At 44.7% G+C, this 16,334-nt stretch overlaps 1 protein-coding gene across 3 annotated transcripts in view; it reads right to left on the reverse strand.

Moving 5' to 3' along the window:
- Nucleotides 1-16,334, reverse strand: part of SUFU (SUFU negative regulator of hedgehog signaling) — a 102,110-nt gene that overhangs the window by 33,642 nt on the left and 52,134 nt on the right. For 2 of the 3 annotated variants that reach the window (XM_042789006.1, XM_042788995.1), the window contains exons 4-8: nucleotides 14,499-14,641; nucleotides 11,878-11,963; nucleotides 8,807-8,879; nucleotides 3,930-4,086; nucleotides 2,286-2,397 (exon numbers count right to left, since the gene is read on the reverse strand). In XM_042789006.1, the coding sequence (XP_042644940.1) occupies nucleotides 2,286-2,397; nucleotides 3,930-4,086; nucleotides 8,807-8,879; nucleotides 11,878-11,963; nucleotides 14,499-14,641 (571 nt within the window). The remainder of the gene's footprint in view (nucleotides 1-2,285; nucleotides 2,398-3,929; nucleotides 4,087-8,806; nucleotides 8,880-11,877; nucleotides 11,964-14,498; nucleotides 14,642-16,334) is intronic. The other variant, XM_042789002.1, reaches the window with a different exon arrangement.

A 16,334-nucleotide genomic window follows, 5' to 3' on the forward strand; every position in this document is an offset into this window, starting at 1 on the left:
CTTAACAGCACATTGAGCAACTTTATTCAAATGTGTGAGATATGCTGAGACAGTGTATTAAGAAAGGCTAAGACCCAATAAGACCTTCCTCTTCTGGTTCATCTATACCACACTGCGCTGGAAAAACATAGTGTGACTGATAACTTTTGCCCACAGTAAGGGTAATCATCAGGTCTGATTTAAATACCAGTTAGAGGTTGTGAGCAAACAACGCTTTACAGCATAAACCACCCCTCTCAGTATTGTTAACGCATTGAACAAATTCCATTGTATCTGCTACATGAATTGGAGAAAAGAAGCCACTGCACAAGTAAGTAGAAAAAGACCTTTTCCAAATTCTTCTCAAAGTAGTCAGTAAGATGGAGGATGAAAGTATTAGGACATACTGCTATTTTAAGTGGAGATCTCCTCTATCCTTATGATACTAACTATCACCCGAGTAACCACTGGCAATACACACAGCTGATAGATCTCTTTTCTTAACTGAATTGCTATTATGCAGAAACAGGCTGGCAATCAGTTTCCACAGTGGTAACCATAGACCTCAGAGAAATGTATCGATCTCCTAGGAGGCAAACACTGGGAACCACCATTCCTACCACTCAAGCTTCAGGTAGGGTGGGTGCGCAGCTGCTACATCTAAGAGAGATTTGCAACAAAGAGCACTGTCATGGATACAAGGCTCTGAATTTGACCTGCCTTCCTCTCTGCCCCCGAACAGTGAAAAACCCAGGTAAATATTTGTGTGCTTCATCTTAGACCTCTGCTAACCTTTCACCACTCTGTCTTGAGTGTATCTCTGTTTATCTTACCCTGAATAACATAAAGTTTTCTTATCTAAGCAACAACTGCTTCCCAGCATTAAGGCTTACCCATCAGCTGCCTTCCTGACCTGATGCGTACCCCAAATGTTTCTGGTTGTCCCTAACCACTCTGAACTCAGAGCTTTTACTGGGTGTGCAGATTCATGCAGGAGCCCAGCATCTGTGAGAAAACCTGCTCAGTACTTTTGAGCCTTCCAAGGCTTGGTGTGATTCATGCAAATCAGATGGTATAATTTTATTTTTTCACTGGAGCCAACAGGACCAACCAATGGTCCAGTGGGACCAAACTTCAGGCAGGGAAGTACCACTCAAAATCTGAGTCAGGTCAGAATCTGGCTCAAAATAATTAGCATCTAGCAAAAGTAAGATCATTCCTAAAGCAATAATAAAGCCACTTGAGGTGGTGTTTTTTTTTTTTTTTTTTTTATAAGCACCATTTTATCACATTACTTATTAGTACACAGCATCAGCAACTGACATAATACTTCCCCCTAAAAGATTAGGCAACTCAGAAACATTCATACATAAGGCAAATCAGAAGTCACACACAAAACGGAACAAGAAAGGACATCAGGGTCCTAACCAAGTACTAGGAATATTTTTCTCATGAAATGCTTGAATCAAGAAAGGAACAGGAATTGAAACAGAGCAGGATGTTGTCCCTGCCTGGCACTACAGGAAAGATCTGATTTCATGATGATCTTTACTTTTGGAACAAGAAAGTACAAATGTTTATCGGAGACTAGGAAACCAAAGGAAATACCAAAATGAAAGAGCGCAGCAAAGATGCATGCTTTTCTGTATCATTTAGATGAAAACATTCAAATTTATGGGAAGACATTTAACTAGCACCTGAAAAAATCCCAAGAGGAGAAGGGGAGAAATGCAAAAAGATGTAAGTGCAGATACTGTAGATGGCTTGAAACCACAGGTAATATCCTATAGATTCATTGAAGTAAAAAGTTACAAATGAGGAGAGATCTACAGGCCCACCGAGTCCCAGTTAAATCACCTGTTAGTCTACAGACTATAAGAGACCAGGGTGTTATTGGCATGAAATTATTGCCAGTACCTGCCTGCTTAAGCAAGGCAAGAACACTCATCTCTGCCACCTAGCTCTTTGGATACCATAGCACTGTTCACCACAGTACATTTTATAGGACTCAGTCCAGCCTTATTTCAAACACTGTACACCATGAACAGCAGGTTCTACAGAACACAGTCAGAGACACACTGCATTAGCAAGGTTTGTCCAAAACCTCTCTCAAAATCTGCCCTCCTGAGTGCTAGCCCATTAACCCAACCTGAACAACTCTTCCTCTATCCTTGAGCTTTGTAAGTATTTGCTGCTAGCCTTCCTCTCTCCTTGCCAAGTCTTTTCCTGCCCAGCTTTAACTTTGTTTTCCATGCTGAGCTCAGCCTCCCTCCTCCCATCATCTGAATGTGCAGGTGGAAACTTACGGTGCTCGGTCATGGGTCAACCCGTTCTGTCTTTGTGCATTTATTGGAGGTAGAACAGGTTTGCTGTTAATCTCAAGCCCTCTCCGCAGAGTCTCCCTGATTTGCTCCGTATCTGCAAAGAGAATTTTTTTAACATGATTTAAAGTCCCCAGAAACATTACAGATACAAGGAGATGTCAGCTTTTTTTTTTTTTTTTTAAAAAAAGGTGTTTTCTATGGTGTGTTTCATCTAAATTCTTCCCCTGCAGAAAGAAATGAAGAGATGCTAGGGGTGAATTCTTAACAGCTCTTCCTGCACCTTAGGAGTTATTTCACTTTATAAAGTCAGCTTGAATTCTCTAGGCTTGGGCTGTGATGTTATGTCAGGCAAGGAGAGCTGGAACCTTTGGTACTGAGCCCACCTGATGAGAAAATTCTGAGTAGCTTTGTACCCTTTCATAAATGAGGTGTTTGCTGTTTCTTCAGCTCTCACAGAACCTCCTGACACTTCCAGTCTTTGTGCTGCAAGTCATTTTCCCAATTGGCATAACAGGAATTTGTTCTTTTACCAAATGAGTGCAAGTTGGTTCCTGAGTTTTAGCATCTGGCTTTGCAAATCTGTTGATTAATTTACAAGATTCACAAAAGAAAGGAATTTTATGCTGGGCAAATTTAGCCTCAAGCTCACATTTGAAAATAAACTGCAAATTATGCAGTTTAGGTGCAGTCTTTTCACTTTTTAATTTTCCTATAATGTCTAATGGCCAAATACTTTAATAGGATGCTCTCCTACCTTAGAAGTTTCCTCATCTTTTTTTGAGAAATGTAGGAATCGAGTAGAGAAAAAAATATCCAAATTATTTCAAAACCTTTTGAAGGATATACAAATATCACCATGCATACCCATCTTGGGCTTTTCATTTGCAGAGCTGAGGGAAAATAGCCTTTTCAGATCCAGTACAGTTCAAAATATTCGCACAGAAGCCAGAAGGAACCCTATATCCATTTAAATATTTTTTTTTTTTACCATGGATTTAAAAACAAGTAAGGTAACATTTCTGTGGAAACCATTGTTAATTCCAGGAAATCTCAAGCCCTGAAATTTTACACTGCTTCACCCATTTGAAAGGTAACATGCATAATTTCTAGCATGTGTAATGCCTGTGACATCTGTACCCTGAGATGGCATCTCATTGCAAAGGGGAACTCCACTGTATTTTATTTCTTCTTTCCAGAGTTCCGTATTTGCAAGAATCACTTGAGTTCAGCTACAGCATGTGCAGTGTCAGTCCAACTTGCCACCCAAGAAGTAACAATATTAATAAGGAAATGCAGCCTGGGAAAATGCAATCACTTCACCTTGCAGATGTTTACAGTCATGGTTTCATCCAGTGCTCAGTTTAACTTTGCAGATCTAAATTAGAAATAGCCTAAAACCTGAAAGAAATGTTTAAACAGAACAACGCAAAGATCTCTTTTCCTCTCTCCTGCCTTCCTCAAAGATGTCACAGCAAAATTCATTTCACTCCCAAGACATACTGTCCCTTCCAGTAACTGTGGTGTTTCCTATGAACCCCAAGATGCTGTATGACTCAGCCCACTACCCTGACACATCAGAAAACAAGCCAAAAGGCCATGACAACGACTTGGTCCAGGACCTCTTACCTTTCCCGGAGAGCCGCCGTGGCTGGGTCCCAATGCAAATGCTCCTGCTGTCTTCGTCATCCTCCGGGGGCCGGCTGAGATCATCCCAGGCACATTTGGCACTCACTCCACTCAGGTTTGAGCCATCTGTCTCAATCCCTTTGTCAACTCTCTCCTGCTTGAAAAGATCCAAAACCCCAAGACTTTTTTTGGGCGTGGCTTGAACCTGATCTGGAACCCACCCTGGCTCAACCCAGCGGTCAGCAGCTCCTGCATATCCCCCCTCTCACAGCCAGTTTCCACTCTCTGGCCCTGGTGCTTTGATGTATCAGCTAAGTGTGACTGCACAATGAGACAAATCAGGAAGCTGGTCTAAACAGTAACAAACCTTTTCCATAGCAGGTTGGTCTGAACTCCTACTCCTTTCCCCACTACTTCACTATGTGGCACTGGCAGGCACAAAGAAGGGAAAGAGAGAGGTGGAAGTCAATGGCCTGGGGTCTGCGGGGTTGCTTCTTTCAGCGTTAGTTCTGGTTTACACCAACTCAAAGTCTCAACGACACTACATTACACAGTCCTGTACGAAGCACAGCCTGGCAGTCTACCTGTTATATGTCAGTGATAACAAACCCCTGAATAACTAAGCTTAAGTTCTCTTCCCAAGCTTACCAAGGAGTCCCACAATGAAAACAGCATACAGAGAGACTCATCACTCACAAGAGTTCATCATTTGCAGACTGCTCAGACAACCACTGCTTTTCAATGTACTGGGGTGTTCAGTAAAGGACAAACGTGAAAGGAGGCACGGGTCTGTTCACAATGTCAAAGCCTCTGCATAGTCTTCTCTATTGTCAAAATACACAAACTCCCTCCCTTGCAAGTTGGACTTTCCAAGCACGTAACCACCGTTTGGGTTCTTGGAAGGTGTTGCACACCAACCACAAGCAGCTGGATGATCTCAGACACCATGCATTTTCTCAAAGGCATGTGCATCTGTTGCCAGCAAGAGTACCCTAAAGTACAGCCAAAACTTCCTCCACAGGACACCTACCTGCGAGGGGAACTGGCATTAGTCTGAATTTCCACCTATGTCCCACAAGGGGGTAATGTTGAGCTGAACAAACTCAGGGCTGAGCTACACAGAGGAATGGCTGCTCTTACCACTGTCACCTCTCCTCTGGCACCGACACAACCAGGCTCATTTGCCCCTCTTCTGAAGGGCTGTCACTTCTGGTGCCACTGCGTGGCACCGGGAGGACCTCCATCTCACTGCATACATCTGGGTTACCTCAAAACAGGTGATAAGTCCCACTGCTTACAGGACAAGAAACTGAAGATTTGAGGAAAGAGCAGAGCTGTTACACACAATGGGAGTGGATCTCTCTGCTCGTTATTACCACCCTACAGTTTGACCTTGCCAATGGAGTCAAGAGACCGTCGGAGCATCCAGCACTTTGCAAAATTTGTTCCCTAAGAAGCAGTTTCTAGACTAAAACCCACAAATGTTCCTCCCCTTTCCCAGCTGCACCCTAGAAAAAGCATTGCCTGTTCCTGTGACCATTCAAGAGCGGATTTGAGCAGCTGAAAGATAAGCACAAGCGCTCAGGGTGTGGTTGCACAGCAGTTTAAACTGATGTAATTCGCAGTGGCTGCAGTCCCACCCTCCTCCATGTGCTCCTACCCCTTCCCTTGAGCCAGCTCCTTTTTTTTTTTTTTTTTTTTTTTTTTCAGATGGATCACCTCCCTAAGCTGGCTCTTTGGCCCAAGAGCGGAGGTAGAAGCCTGTGGCTGAGGGCAGAAGCAAAACAGTCCTGACTTAGATTTAAGCATGCAAGAGACTGCCTTCCTCCTGCCACTCTCCCTGAGAGACTACTCCTCATTGGGATCTTCCTGTGGCGTCAGGGGAAACTGGTTTCTATGAAAACGTAATGGGAAAATCTGAGGAATAATAAATCTGCTGGGATTTTCTTTTGTTATATCCTGAACATAAAATTAGTTGTTTCACCCAGAAATAGAAGTTGTGGAAAAAGAAATAAAAATACATCCGATCCCACATATGCAAACAATGCTCTAAGTGAGATTTAGCACGTGGCTCCTTTGGGAGCCCTCCGTGGCACACTGTGAGGACCCAAATCAACTGGCATGGTGAGCTTTAACTTGTCAGCACAGTTATTTTTCATTCCAGTGACTGGGGAAGCACGGCAGAGTCACCAAACTTGTCCTTGATCAGGGAGCAGAAGAGCCCAGAGGGCCCTGAGGACTCCCATCGGGCAGAGGCTTGGGTGGGATGTGCTCTCCATCCCTGCAGCCAGGGCCCCTGCTCACAGACACAGCCGGGGCCTCTGGACAGCACACAGAGCCTCAGGGAGGGGGGAAAGGGACTCGTCATCTGCATCTCAGCTGGTTTGCAGAGCACTTCCTCAGGGGAAGAAGTGCTACTCTGTTGGCATCCCTTAGAGATCAAGGGGGGCTGATGGAAACGAGCTGGCCTAAGGCAGCCTTATTTGCATGCCTGTTTTATAACATTTGCAAGTATTGATGTTGAAAGGGGAAAAAAAAACTCAAAAAACCCCCTAACCAGTACAGACTCTCAGCTGGGGCAATGCACAGCTTTACCCCAACTTTAGCCAGCAAAAATGTCCCTGGGCTGAGGGGCTGTTCTTCCTCTCTTGAAAGGGCAGCCTGAGCAGGAGGTTGGAGCAGCCCAGGGCAAAGGAGGTTCAGCTTTTTCCTTCCTCAAAGAAAGGATGTTTCTGTCCCATTTTTCTCTCAGCATGTGGGAGGGATGCTCTGAGGCTCTTATAAGTCATTGATCCCTTTCTAAACGAGCCAGAGCACTGCAGTGTGACCCGCAGAGCAGCAACCACAACTCAGGAAATTCAAATCAGCTTTATTCTCTTCTGAGATATCTGCTAAAACAGAAGCAAAGCACTGAGAATCAGCACAGAGCTGGGGACTGACATGGATTGTTTAACAGTGCTGCCAGGGAAATCTGAATGGCCTACAGGGAAGCCTGGCTGAAGAGAAAACAGCCAGCGTTGCCACAGCATTAATTGCTGACATCCTGGGATGACATCTTAGTTGGGATCCATTCTCAGCGACTCCGAACAGAAAGTACAGCTGCTGCTGCCAGGGCTGGGTTTAGGCCTCAACCAATTCCCACAAGAGACAATGCAGCCTCAAAACAAGCTCTGCCCACTTCCCAGGCAGGCAGCATACTTGCCTGCTCCCAGGAAAGTTGTCCAGTTTTCTCTGCCTGCTCCTCCCCTCCACCTATCTTCCACTGTTGCCTTTCAGCTCTCACACACCCTGTACCACCACCAAGAAAACACCAAGTGAATGACACTTTATCCTCTTCCGACTAATTAGAGCAGGAGGTGCATGACATGGCTGAACCCAGCCCGGCACAGCCTAGCTCCCTGTGCTCAGCAAAGGCTCTTTGCAGGACTCAGAACCACAGCAGCAGGTTTTGCCCTGTGAATCCCCAGGGGCTGGGGCTACAGAGCAGGAAAGAGGTACACACACCCACACTTGTGCCTATGCACTACTGCAAGGGCAAGAGAGAACAGACACAGGAATGCCTTCAATGTGAGGAAGTCCGGAAAGACCACAGACATAGCAGCTTTCAGCGGCAGGACACACTGGTGAGGCAGAGGTGCTCTTTATTTGCCTTAACTTGCCTTGGCTGACTCAGGTTCCAGTAAGCTGAGCTACTTTTCATTTAGAGTAAACTGAAGAAAACCCTGTTATCATTAGGAATCACCAGTGTGAAGAGAACAGAAACACCCTCCAGGAGGGGAAAGGGCAACATTTTGAAGAGCCTAAAAACTTTATAGGACTTGTAGCTGTATTAGTTTCCACACTGGGGGGACAACTGTGGAACAATTTTTTGTGTGTGTCTCAGACTGGGGTTATTTTAGATGAACAAATCCTTAAAAACAGTAAAAGTAGAATTTGGTTTTGTTCTTAAGCTTTCAAAATAAAAGATGCTGTGAGGCATCAGATGCTGTGAGGTAATCAGATGCAGACACGCAGACCATAAGCAAATGCAACAGCTTGTACAAAACGTGCACATATGCACGTGCCCTATCAGGCTAAGCCCTAAATTCTCTGTTAAAGGCATATGCTCAGTGATTCACTGAAACAAGGTCAGCACCAGACCGGATTTGCCTGGGATCCATGTATTCCAGCACTGTAACTCTGCTGAAGGGATGCAGAACTGTCTCCCAGACACATGGATCAGCAGTAGTCCAGGGGATGGCAACCCCTCCATAGAGGTCCTATTTTGATCTTTAAACTTCAAAAATTAACTTGAACTCTGAAGAAGGTTCGATGTATTTTCCTGCATGGATTATTAATAACTACATGAGATACTTTTGGCTTCCCATTATTTCTCAGATCACACTATTTGGCCTCAAGTGACATCCTAGTGGAATGAGCTACACTGTCACATTTACTGTGAAAAAAATTTACTTAGTTGGTTTTGAGTTTTCTGCATGTTATACCTCCTTATGCTTGTATATAAATCAAAGGAAGGATTTCCTGATCTATCTCTAAATCTTGTATTATTCTATGTTTTTTTGTCTTCTATTTTCCTCCTTTCTTAAACACGCAGTGCAGATCTTACCACCAATTTGATTCATATATGAGATTCTGTTTTCCTGGTCTCCCTTCTCTAACTTTCTTCCTAGAGCTGCCATCCACCTGTGGCTGGATATATGCACTGTTGAACCACCTCTGAGAGGGCAAAGGGAGTCTCTAAGACTCTTCCGGGATTACTGCAAACACTGAGAAGATCACAGCACCTTTACAGAAAATATTAGAACTGTTTTATACCATTAAGCCAATTCTCCCTGGCTACTACAAACGACATGACATTTTATAAACTAAAGACATACTTGCAGATGTGGGTCAATCTCAAATATTGTCTCTCCTCTTCGCATATCTGTTATCAACCAAGGGCCTCCAGCTCTACAAAGAAAGAAAGAAAGTAATGAACCAAACAAGCACGTTAGCTACTCTCCAACAGAGACCTCAGAGTGTATCTGTACTGGAAGGAAGCACAAGATTTTAAAGAGTTTAAAACAAGCCTAAAAGCTCCTCTATGTTGTGTATATACCCCATAGCATGCATTTGTCCTTTTTATTTCCAAAATACATAACGGAAGTTCTCCATGACCTAACTGCTATCTGCCTAGTGTCTGGTATCACCAAGTCTTTGACACAGGCTATCCCCTACAAGGACCCAGTTCTATATAAGACTGAACTGGGTTTTAATCTAACAGGTAACTGAATTGGGACTGAGAAGGCCAGTGTAGCCTAGGTCTAAGAAAGATGGGCAAGGCATGGGGTCAAGATTTATACCTTTATTACACATCTGAAGATGGAGCAGGGTCCCAATGGGGCTACACTTTTTGCTGAGATTGGCAGTCATGTTCAGTACCATAAAAAGCTTATTGCTCTGATAAATATCCTCACAATAGACATTTTGCCTAATTGGTACTTAATGGCTGAGAACTCAGATGGTTCAGAGAAATCTTTGTTTTCATTAGCAATAAAAGTCAGAAGGATCAAGATTTTTCCCAACAAAGGTGATAGAAAACAGATTACTGTGAAGATGAACTATGCAGAGACTTTACTTTAGGTCACAGTGCAGGCAGACTGCAGAAATCAGCCTTAGATGGTGCTTTTCATTTGAAGTAAATACTGAAGTCTTGGAATTGCCATTAAAATTTTCATTTTTTTCATGAGACAGTTATTGCAGTCAAAAGCCCCCTCCTCTGGCCTTGTCTGTGTTACAGTCTCCTAAAGCACTTGGAGTGGGAGCAACAGAAGTTAATACAGCAGCTTAGTAGCTTGCAGTTTTTCCTTCGTTTCATTTTATCCTTGGAAAGGTGCTTGCACCACAGCACAAAAGCCAAAAACCAACATGAGAACAGACTGATGAGAGGGGTGCTATATCTCTATTGACTTAGAGGAGCCAAGGGAGCTGCAGGCAGTGCTTATTGTCTTGGGGTCCCAGAAACAAAGCTTGCAGCTGGACAAATTCGATCTACTCTGAGGCATTTGCATGAATTATCTGCACTTGTGCCTAAAAGGGAAAAGTTCAAGTTTATGAAGTCCAGCAGCAAAGGCTCTTCCAAATAATCGGTCTATCAAAGGCCATTGTAAAACTAGCGAGCATACTATTGTGCTCAGGAACACATATTCAGAACCATTTTGTTTAAAAAAAAAATAAAATATTTTGAGCTATAATTACATAGCAATAACTTCCACTAAATATGGAAGTATTTAAACAAAACACCTGCAAGCCAAAAAAGTTTAGCTGCAACCTGGCAGCAAATAAAGCATCAACATATCATTTAACATTTAAAACCAATCTCCTCCTTAACCCTATGACATCTCTGTTTTGCCATGGTGTCCTGGGTTGAGTGAGTGGTGGAGTTGTTTGGTGGCAGGGGAGGGGGATATCGGGGCGGCCCCCTGTGAGAAGCTTCTCGAAGCTCCCCCAGCTCCACGTCAGCTCCACTTCTGTTTGGGAAATTGAGCCAATCAGCTGCGCCTCTGCGATAACGTATTTAAGAAGGGACGTGGTGACGGGCAGTCGGACTTGTGAGGAGGAGTTGCTGCAGCTGCATGAACACCAAGGTCAGTGGAGGAACGGAGGAAGAAAGGAGGGGGGAGGTGTGCCGGAGCAGAGACCCCCTGTATCCTGTGGTGAGACGGCAGGGCGGCCCCCCCGCCACCCATGGAGATCTATGGTGGAGCAGACATTGATTTATAGCCTGTTGCTCCTGCTCGGAGTGATCAAGGTTCTGTGCCCGAAGAAGGCCGGGGTCTCATGGGAAAAGGTAGCCCCGCTGCCGTAATTCAGCGCTGGGAGGATTGCAGCATGCGGGGGAGTCCCACGCCGGAGCAGCTCGGGAAGGGCTGCAGCCGTGGGAGGGAATCCAGTCGGAGGAAGTTAGTGACCCATGATGGAGCAGTGTGGGGAACGCTGCGGCCCATGGGAGGAATTCATGTCAGAGAAAGTTTGTGGAGGACTGTCTCCTGTGAGAGGGGGACCACGATGGAGCAGGAGGAACAAGTTCCAGACACTCCCCTCACCGAAGATAAGGGAAGTGGCAGCACTGACTGCATCCCCCATTCCCTGCCCCTGCGCCACTGGGGGAGGAGGTAGAGATATCGGGAGCAGAGCTGGGCCCGGGAAGAAGGGAGGGGTGGGGGGAAGGTGTTCTCAAGATGTGGCAATGCTTCTCACTGTCCTACTCTGTTATGTGTTGTTAGTGTCTGTAATAAATGTATGTTCTTTTTTTCTTCCCCTAACGAGTCTGCCTTTTGCTCGTGATCATAAAAGGGGGATTTTCTCCCCATCCCAGTCCTATCTTGAACCCCAAGCCTGGCTCTCTGTCCCTTCTCATTGCCGGAGGGGAAGGGAGAGAGAGCTGCTGCATTGTGGTTGGCTGCCAATCAGGCCTAAACCACGACACATGGGAGAAATAACAATGAACTGCACTTGCATGAACACTCCTCCTGTTGCAAACTGGCCCACCAAGAGCGGGGCCAGTTTGAGAGTGACTTTCTCACTTTCAGACAGAACCCAAGCTCTGCTAGGCACTCTAAGTCAGACCCTCTCTTCCTTTCTTTTGAACTACACAAAGAGGTCACCATTAATAGTTATCCCAGCTCTCTCAGGAAGAACCAATGAGAAAATGCTGCAGGCGTAAGAGGAAGGAAATTAAGCTTTCGAGACCTCATTCTCTTTCACCCTGAACATGTGGGCTTCCACATGCATTAATTTGCCATCTAAGTGTCTGTGTGTGAGAACAGATGTGCAATGAATTCCCATCTCTTGCTACAGCACAGGATTAAGTAAGTTCCATCAACAAGTTAAGGTTTAGTAATAAAAATAAACAACAGAATTGTTCTCTATGGGAATGCTTCCCTATATGGTCTATATGACCACTTACACCGGGACAGTCCGAAGCAGTTCCAAGATCCCTTGCCCGTTCCACTGCTGAGCTGCATGCAGTTCCTCAGTGCAAACCCCAACAATCTGGAATAAATGAAAATAGAGATATTAAACTGGATGGGAACCGTGCAAGAACTGCAGAGAAAATGTACCATGTGGTGCTAGATCAAACAGTGCCGATACAGAGAAGCACCATTTTGTTAAACTAACTAGATGAGCAAGGACAAATGGATCCGGAGACAACAGAAGGATTCTGCAATTCGTTATGCCTGCTCGCTACACGTACCATGGAAGAGCCCTGGGCACGTAACATTTAATCTTGCATGGCATGTATGAACTTAACTATGAGTAGCGCCTGGTGACAAATCAGGGTTTACTGAAGATCCACTAGTCTGTTCTCACTTTTCAATCTAGTCCACACAAGACAGGACAGGTTAGGGTCTGAGCACATGCAAAATAGTGCTCTGTCAGCCAATTGCTAGGGGCAAATGCAATACTGCACCAGCACTTTCAAGCAGGCAAGGGACTTGCTGCCACAAGGGAGTGCTTTAGTGCTCATAAATCCTTGACCAACTCAGTTTGCTGACTGGTCACATCTTACCCAGCACCATAAAGTAAAGCTGCTTACACATCATGTAATCCACTCGTCACTGCAGGCAAATGCAGACTTCTGCCTTCCTGTATAAGGCAGGATGTGTTTGCTTTTCAGGATAGAAGCTGCCACACTGAGCAATACCAGATGTATCTCTCACAGCAGCTGAGATCAGTGCCTTCAAATGGAGGGGTGAAACACCCTTCAGCCGATAGAGGAAGATGGTTTCTTCCTGATCCATCGACTGCTGGCTTGTGTCTGAGCATGATTCGCTCTTTGGGATGAAAAATTACTTTAGCCATGGCCACCTATTTTCTTTCTCAATACTCTAAGCCTTTTCCAATGACACTGAATTTTTGGTCAAAATCTGTTCAACTGATGTTTTATCAGTAAAGATGAAAACTGAAAACTATGTTCTGAAGAGCAGAAAGCAGAAGTGCATGGTGTGCCTTTGCTGCAAGTGTATATCTGCACTGATAGAGATCTGTGTGGAACACCATAAACATCAGTATGTACCCAGTTCTGCACACCCTCCCTTGCCCCTTGCAGAACTCACTTTCTCAGAACCCAGCCCTTGGAGATGTACTTCATCCCCACCCATCTCCCAGGCTTCTTCCATGCGCAGCCTGAATCACCCTTGCTTCAGGACACCCCTCCCTGGGCCTTCACTCACTAATTGCATACGAACAGCAAAACTTTAAACAGGAAATTATTTTGTGTTCATTCTTTTTTTTTTGCAATCATTTATCCCATGGGTCAAACTAAATCCATAACAACAGGCATCAAACAATGGGGAAAAATAAGTCAACCGTATATGTTGTGGAAGATTAGAGGCCAAGAGCCTCAGGTCAAAACAAGTTGACTGTCCTTTGATCCAGGACAGCTGGGCACTAAAGAAGAGATGTTGACTAATGCAGCACTAACTGGGGAGTCAGCCAGGAATCACCCTGCTTAGCTTGGTGCTCTGCACCTCCTTTCAGGTCCCACAACTCACCTTTCACTGATTAACCCCACACCCATCACTTTCTTTTTGATAAAACACAGACTTTTGGGTACCTCAGAAAATTAAGGAAAGCCTTTGCCCTTGCGCAGCAGTTGCCTTGCGCAGTTCTGTGGTAATGGAGCTTCCCCTTACATGCTGCAACTACAACCAAGGACAAACAAGAGCAACTTGAAGCTTAAATTGTAAAATAAAGACACTTGCATTTTCCCACTGGATGGAAACTTTTCCACTGGATGGAAACTTTTCCACAGAGCAGGGAGAAATCAGCAGTTGGCATAAACTATGCCAGCTCTTCCACTAAGGTTAATAACTCCATATGCAATTTAAAAATATCCAAAGCAACCCATATCTAAGAGACATCACTAAGAAGAAGGACTTTGGGAAAGCAAGCAAACCTGTTTGGCCAAGGAAGCTCCCCTCACTGAACAATAAATTGCAAGGGATTTTTTAAATGTTTCTTTTGCAAAGCATACATGAACCTTTCTTAAACAGCAGATCAATACAGGAAAACTCACTTAGCCTGTAAAGAATCTTTGTGTCAACACTGCAAGCTACATTTCTAACCTTAAATAATGCTAAAGCAACTCTGAATCCTGCTCCAAACTCATTTTTCTGGAATTCAAACCAGTGGATCATTTACTGATACTTCCATACAATTAATCTGAATTTAGATCTACAATAGTTTTTAAAGTATTTCTCTCAGCTTTTTTTCCCTATGTTTATGTTTGAAATTTCAGAGAAGTAATGTAATATTCAACTCCAGGTCTGTTTCGGGGTGTAAACCTTCTCTCCATCAGATAGAGCTCTATCTAGAGAACTGACTGTGCCATTGCTCAATCCTGGTAAAATGCTTACTAAATACCTCCAGAGTAACAGCTCAAAGATGAGATCCATGGTAACCAAATAAGGAAGAAAGGTGGAACTGAGAATAATAAGCATTTGACTTATCAAAGCTAAATGAAATGTAGTAGCCACATTCCACATCGAGGTGGGGACAGTCAGAGCCACCATTGGTGGTTCATACCTGTAGGAAAGTAACAACCCCAAAAGGAGTCTGCACCGGCTGCATCTGAGGGTCTTCTGTCAGTAACATATGCTGGATTCTAGATTCACTGTTGTCCAAAGGGCTGTGCCACGATACATGGTCACCGCTGCAGAAGGTGTTTTCTGCAAGGAAGAGAAGCAAGAAACACTTAGTCCATAAAAGCTGCTAGAATATTTCTTCTGTCAGCATCTGCTCCTGACTGCTGCCAGGAAGGGACCTCTGGTCTGGACCAGGACAGTTGCTGGTGGCTATTCACAGCGACTGCCTCCAGCCAGCTCTGCTGAGTCTCTGAGTCAGCTGAAGCAGGAATGGAGTCCCACTGACCCATCCGAATTCAAGCACTGACTTGAAAATTACCCGCTCTTGAGCCCTGTGGCAAAAAATTGTGTCCTGCTTTGATATTAAACCCTGCACAGGAATACCGACAAATAAAATTAGCTTGTTTCTCATTTACTATTAGACTCATTTTGTGAGAGGGCACAGAAAGTCAGCAGGCCATACTGGATGCCTATGGGATGGCAATTCATACTTACATTTCAGCTCTGATTTGCCACAGAGAAAAGATTCTGAAATGTGAATTAATCACAAATAATACTCTGCTATATCTAATAAAAATCCACAGGCTGCTGCCCAACTTGTGATGGTCTAAGTCAAAGTCACTTTCTCTCTCAGTTGTCTAGTGGCTCTGGTGCAGAATTATAATTAACATGTTCCTTCTTTCCCAAACAATGAGAAAGCCAGTAGGCTATAAATTTCACTTGATGTGAGAATAGACTGCATCAAAACAAAGAACCAGAAATTATCCTTCTTTCTTCAAGACTGTAAGCATTCCTTTCCTTTCCCTCCTCTCCTACTTAGAAATACAAAGCCCTGAGATAATCCCATGTTCCACAGCTAGTGCATGCCAGAAGGCACACCCGAACCCATCTCTATGTCGCTGCCCCATCACAGGAAAGTCTAATGCTTGCTTTCTGAGTGAGCTAGAAGTAAACCAACCAACCATGACCATTTTCACACCAATTAAGGCATACTCCATTTCTACATAGTTCCTAGAGCATATGTGAAATAATGCTGCCTAGCTGACTGCCTTGTGTTTGGATCCTGTCCTTATCCCACTCCAGGTAGAGATTTTTATAACACGTATAAATAACAGCCTGGAATCCATATTCTGCCCTCCTGACACAGGTGCAGTGTCCCAGGGATGAACCAAGTACTGCCTGCCTGCTTCCAAAGTCAGTGGCAAGCACAGCACCTCTCTCCCTGACCAAGCTCACCGGAGACGCAGGCTGGGCTGCTGTCCTCACTGTGGTCTCTCCCAAGGCCACACTTACAGGAGAGTGGAAAGGGAGGCCTTGCCCACTGGAGGAAGACTAGGACTTCCACTACAGACTGGAAAATGTTAGTGGTTACTTCAGTTGCTGTCTGAGACTGAAGCATCTCATATGATACAGAGTAGGATCCAATTCAGAGCAGTCTTCTCCTCTACCCTGCAGCTACAAGCAGTCATGGTCCTGGATCTTCCCCTAACCTTCTCACATCACCTTCCAAATACATGTCAATAGGCCATCTCTTAAAAACTACCTGTAGGGCTCATCTGAGCATCCTTGAACATGGCAGCTTCTGCAGTGGCAAGAGAGAAACAGCGTTTGCTAATAATTGCAGCTTTGTCCCCAGTCACATTAAACAACAGACACGAAGGAATCGGGTGCTTGTCTACCACTTGTCGAGCATCAGCAGCACCACGACTGCGTGCATGGACTCCTGGCCAGCAGCAAGCTCAGGCGGCTTCGAGGGAGCCACCAGCGGCAGGCGGGT

Source organism: Tyto alba, unplaced genomic scaffold (genome assembly GCF_018691265.1).
Source record: "Tyto alba isolate M040663 unplaced genomic scaffold, T.alba_DEE_v4.0 Super-Scaffold_1, whole genome shotgun sequence".
Taxonomy (NCBI): Eukaryota; Metazoa; Chordata; class Aves; order Strigiformes; family Tytonidae; genus Tyto; species Tyto alba.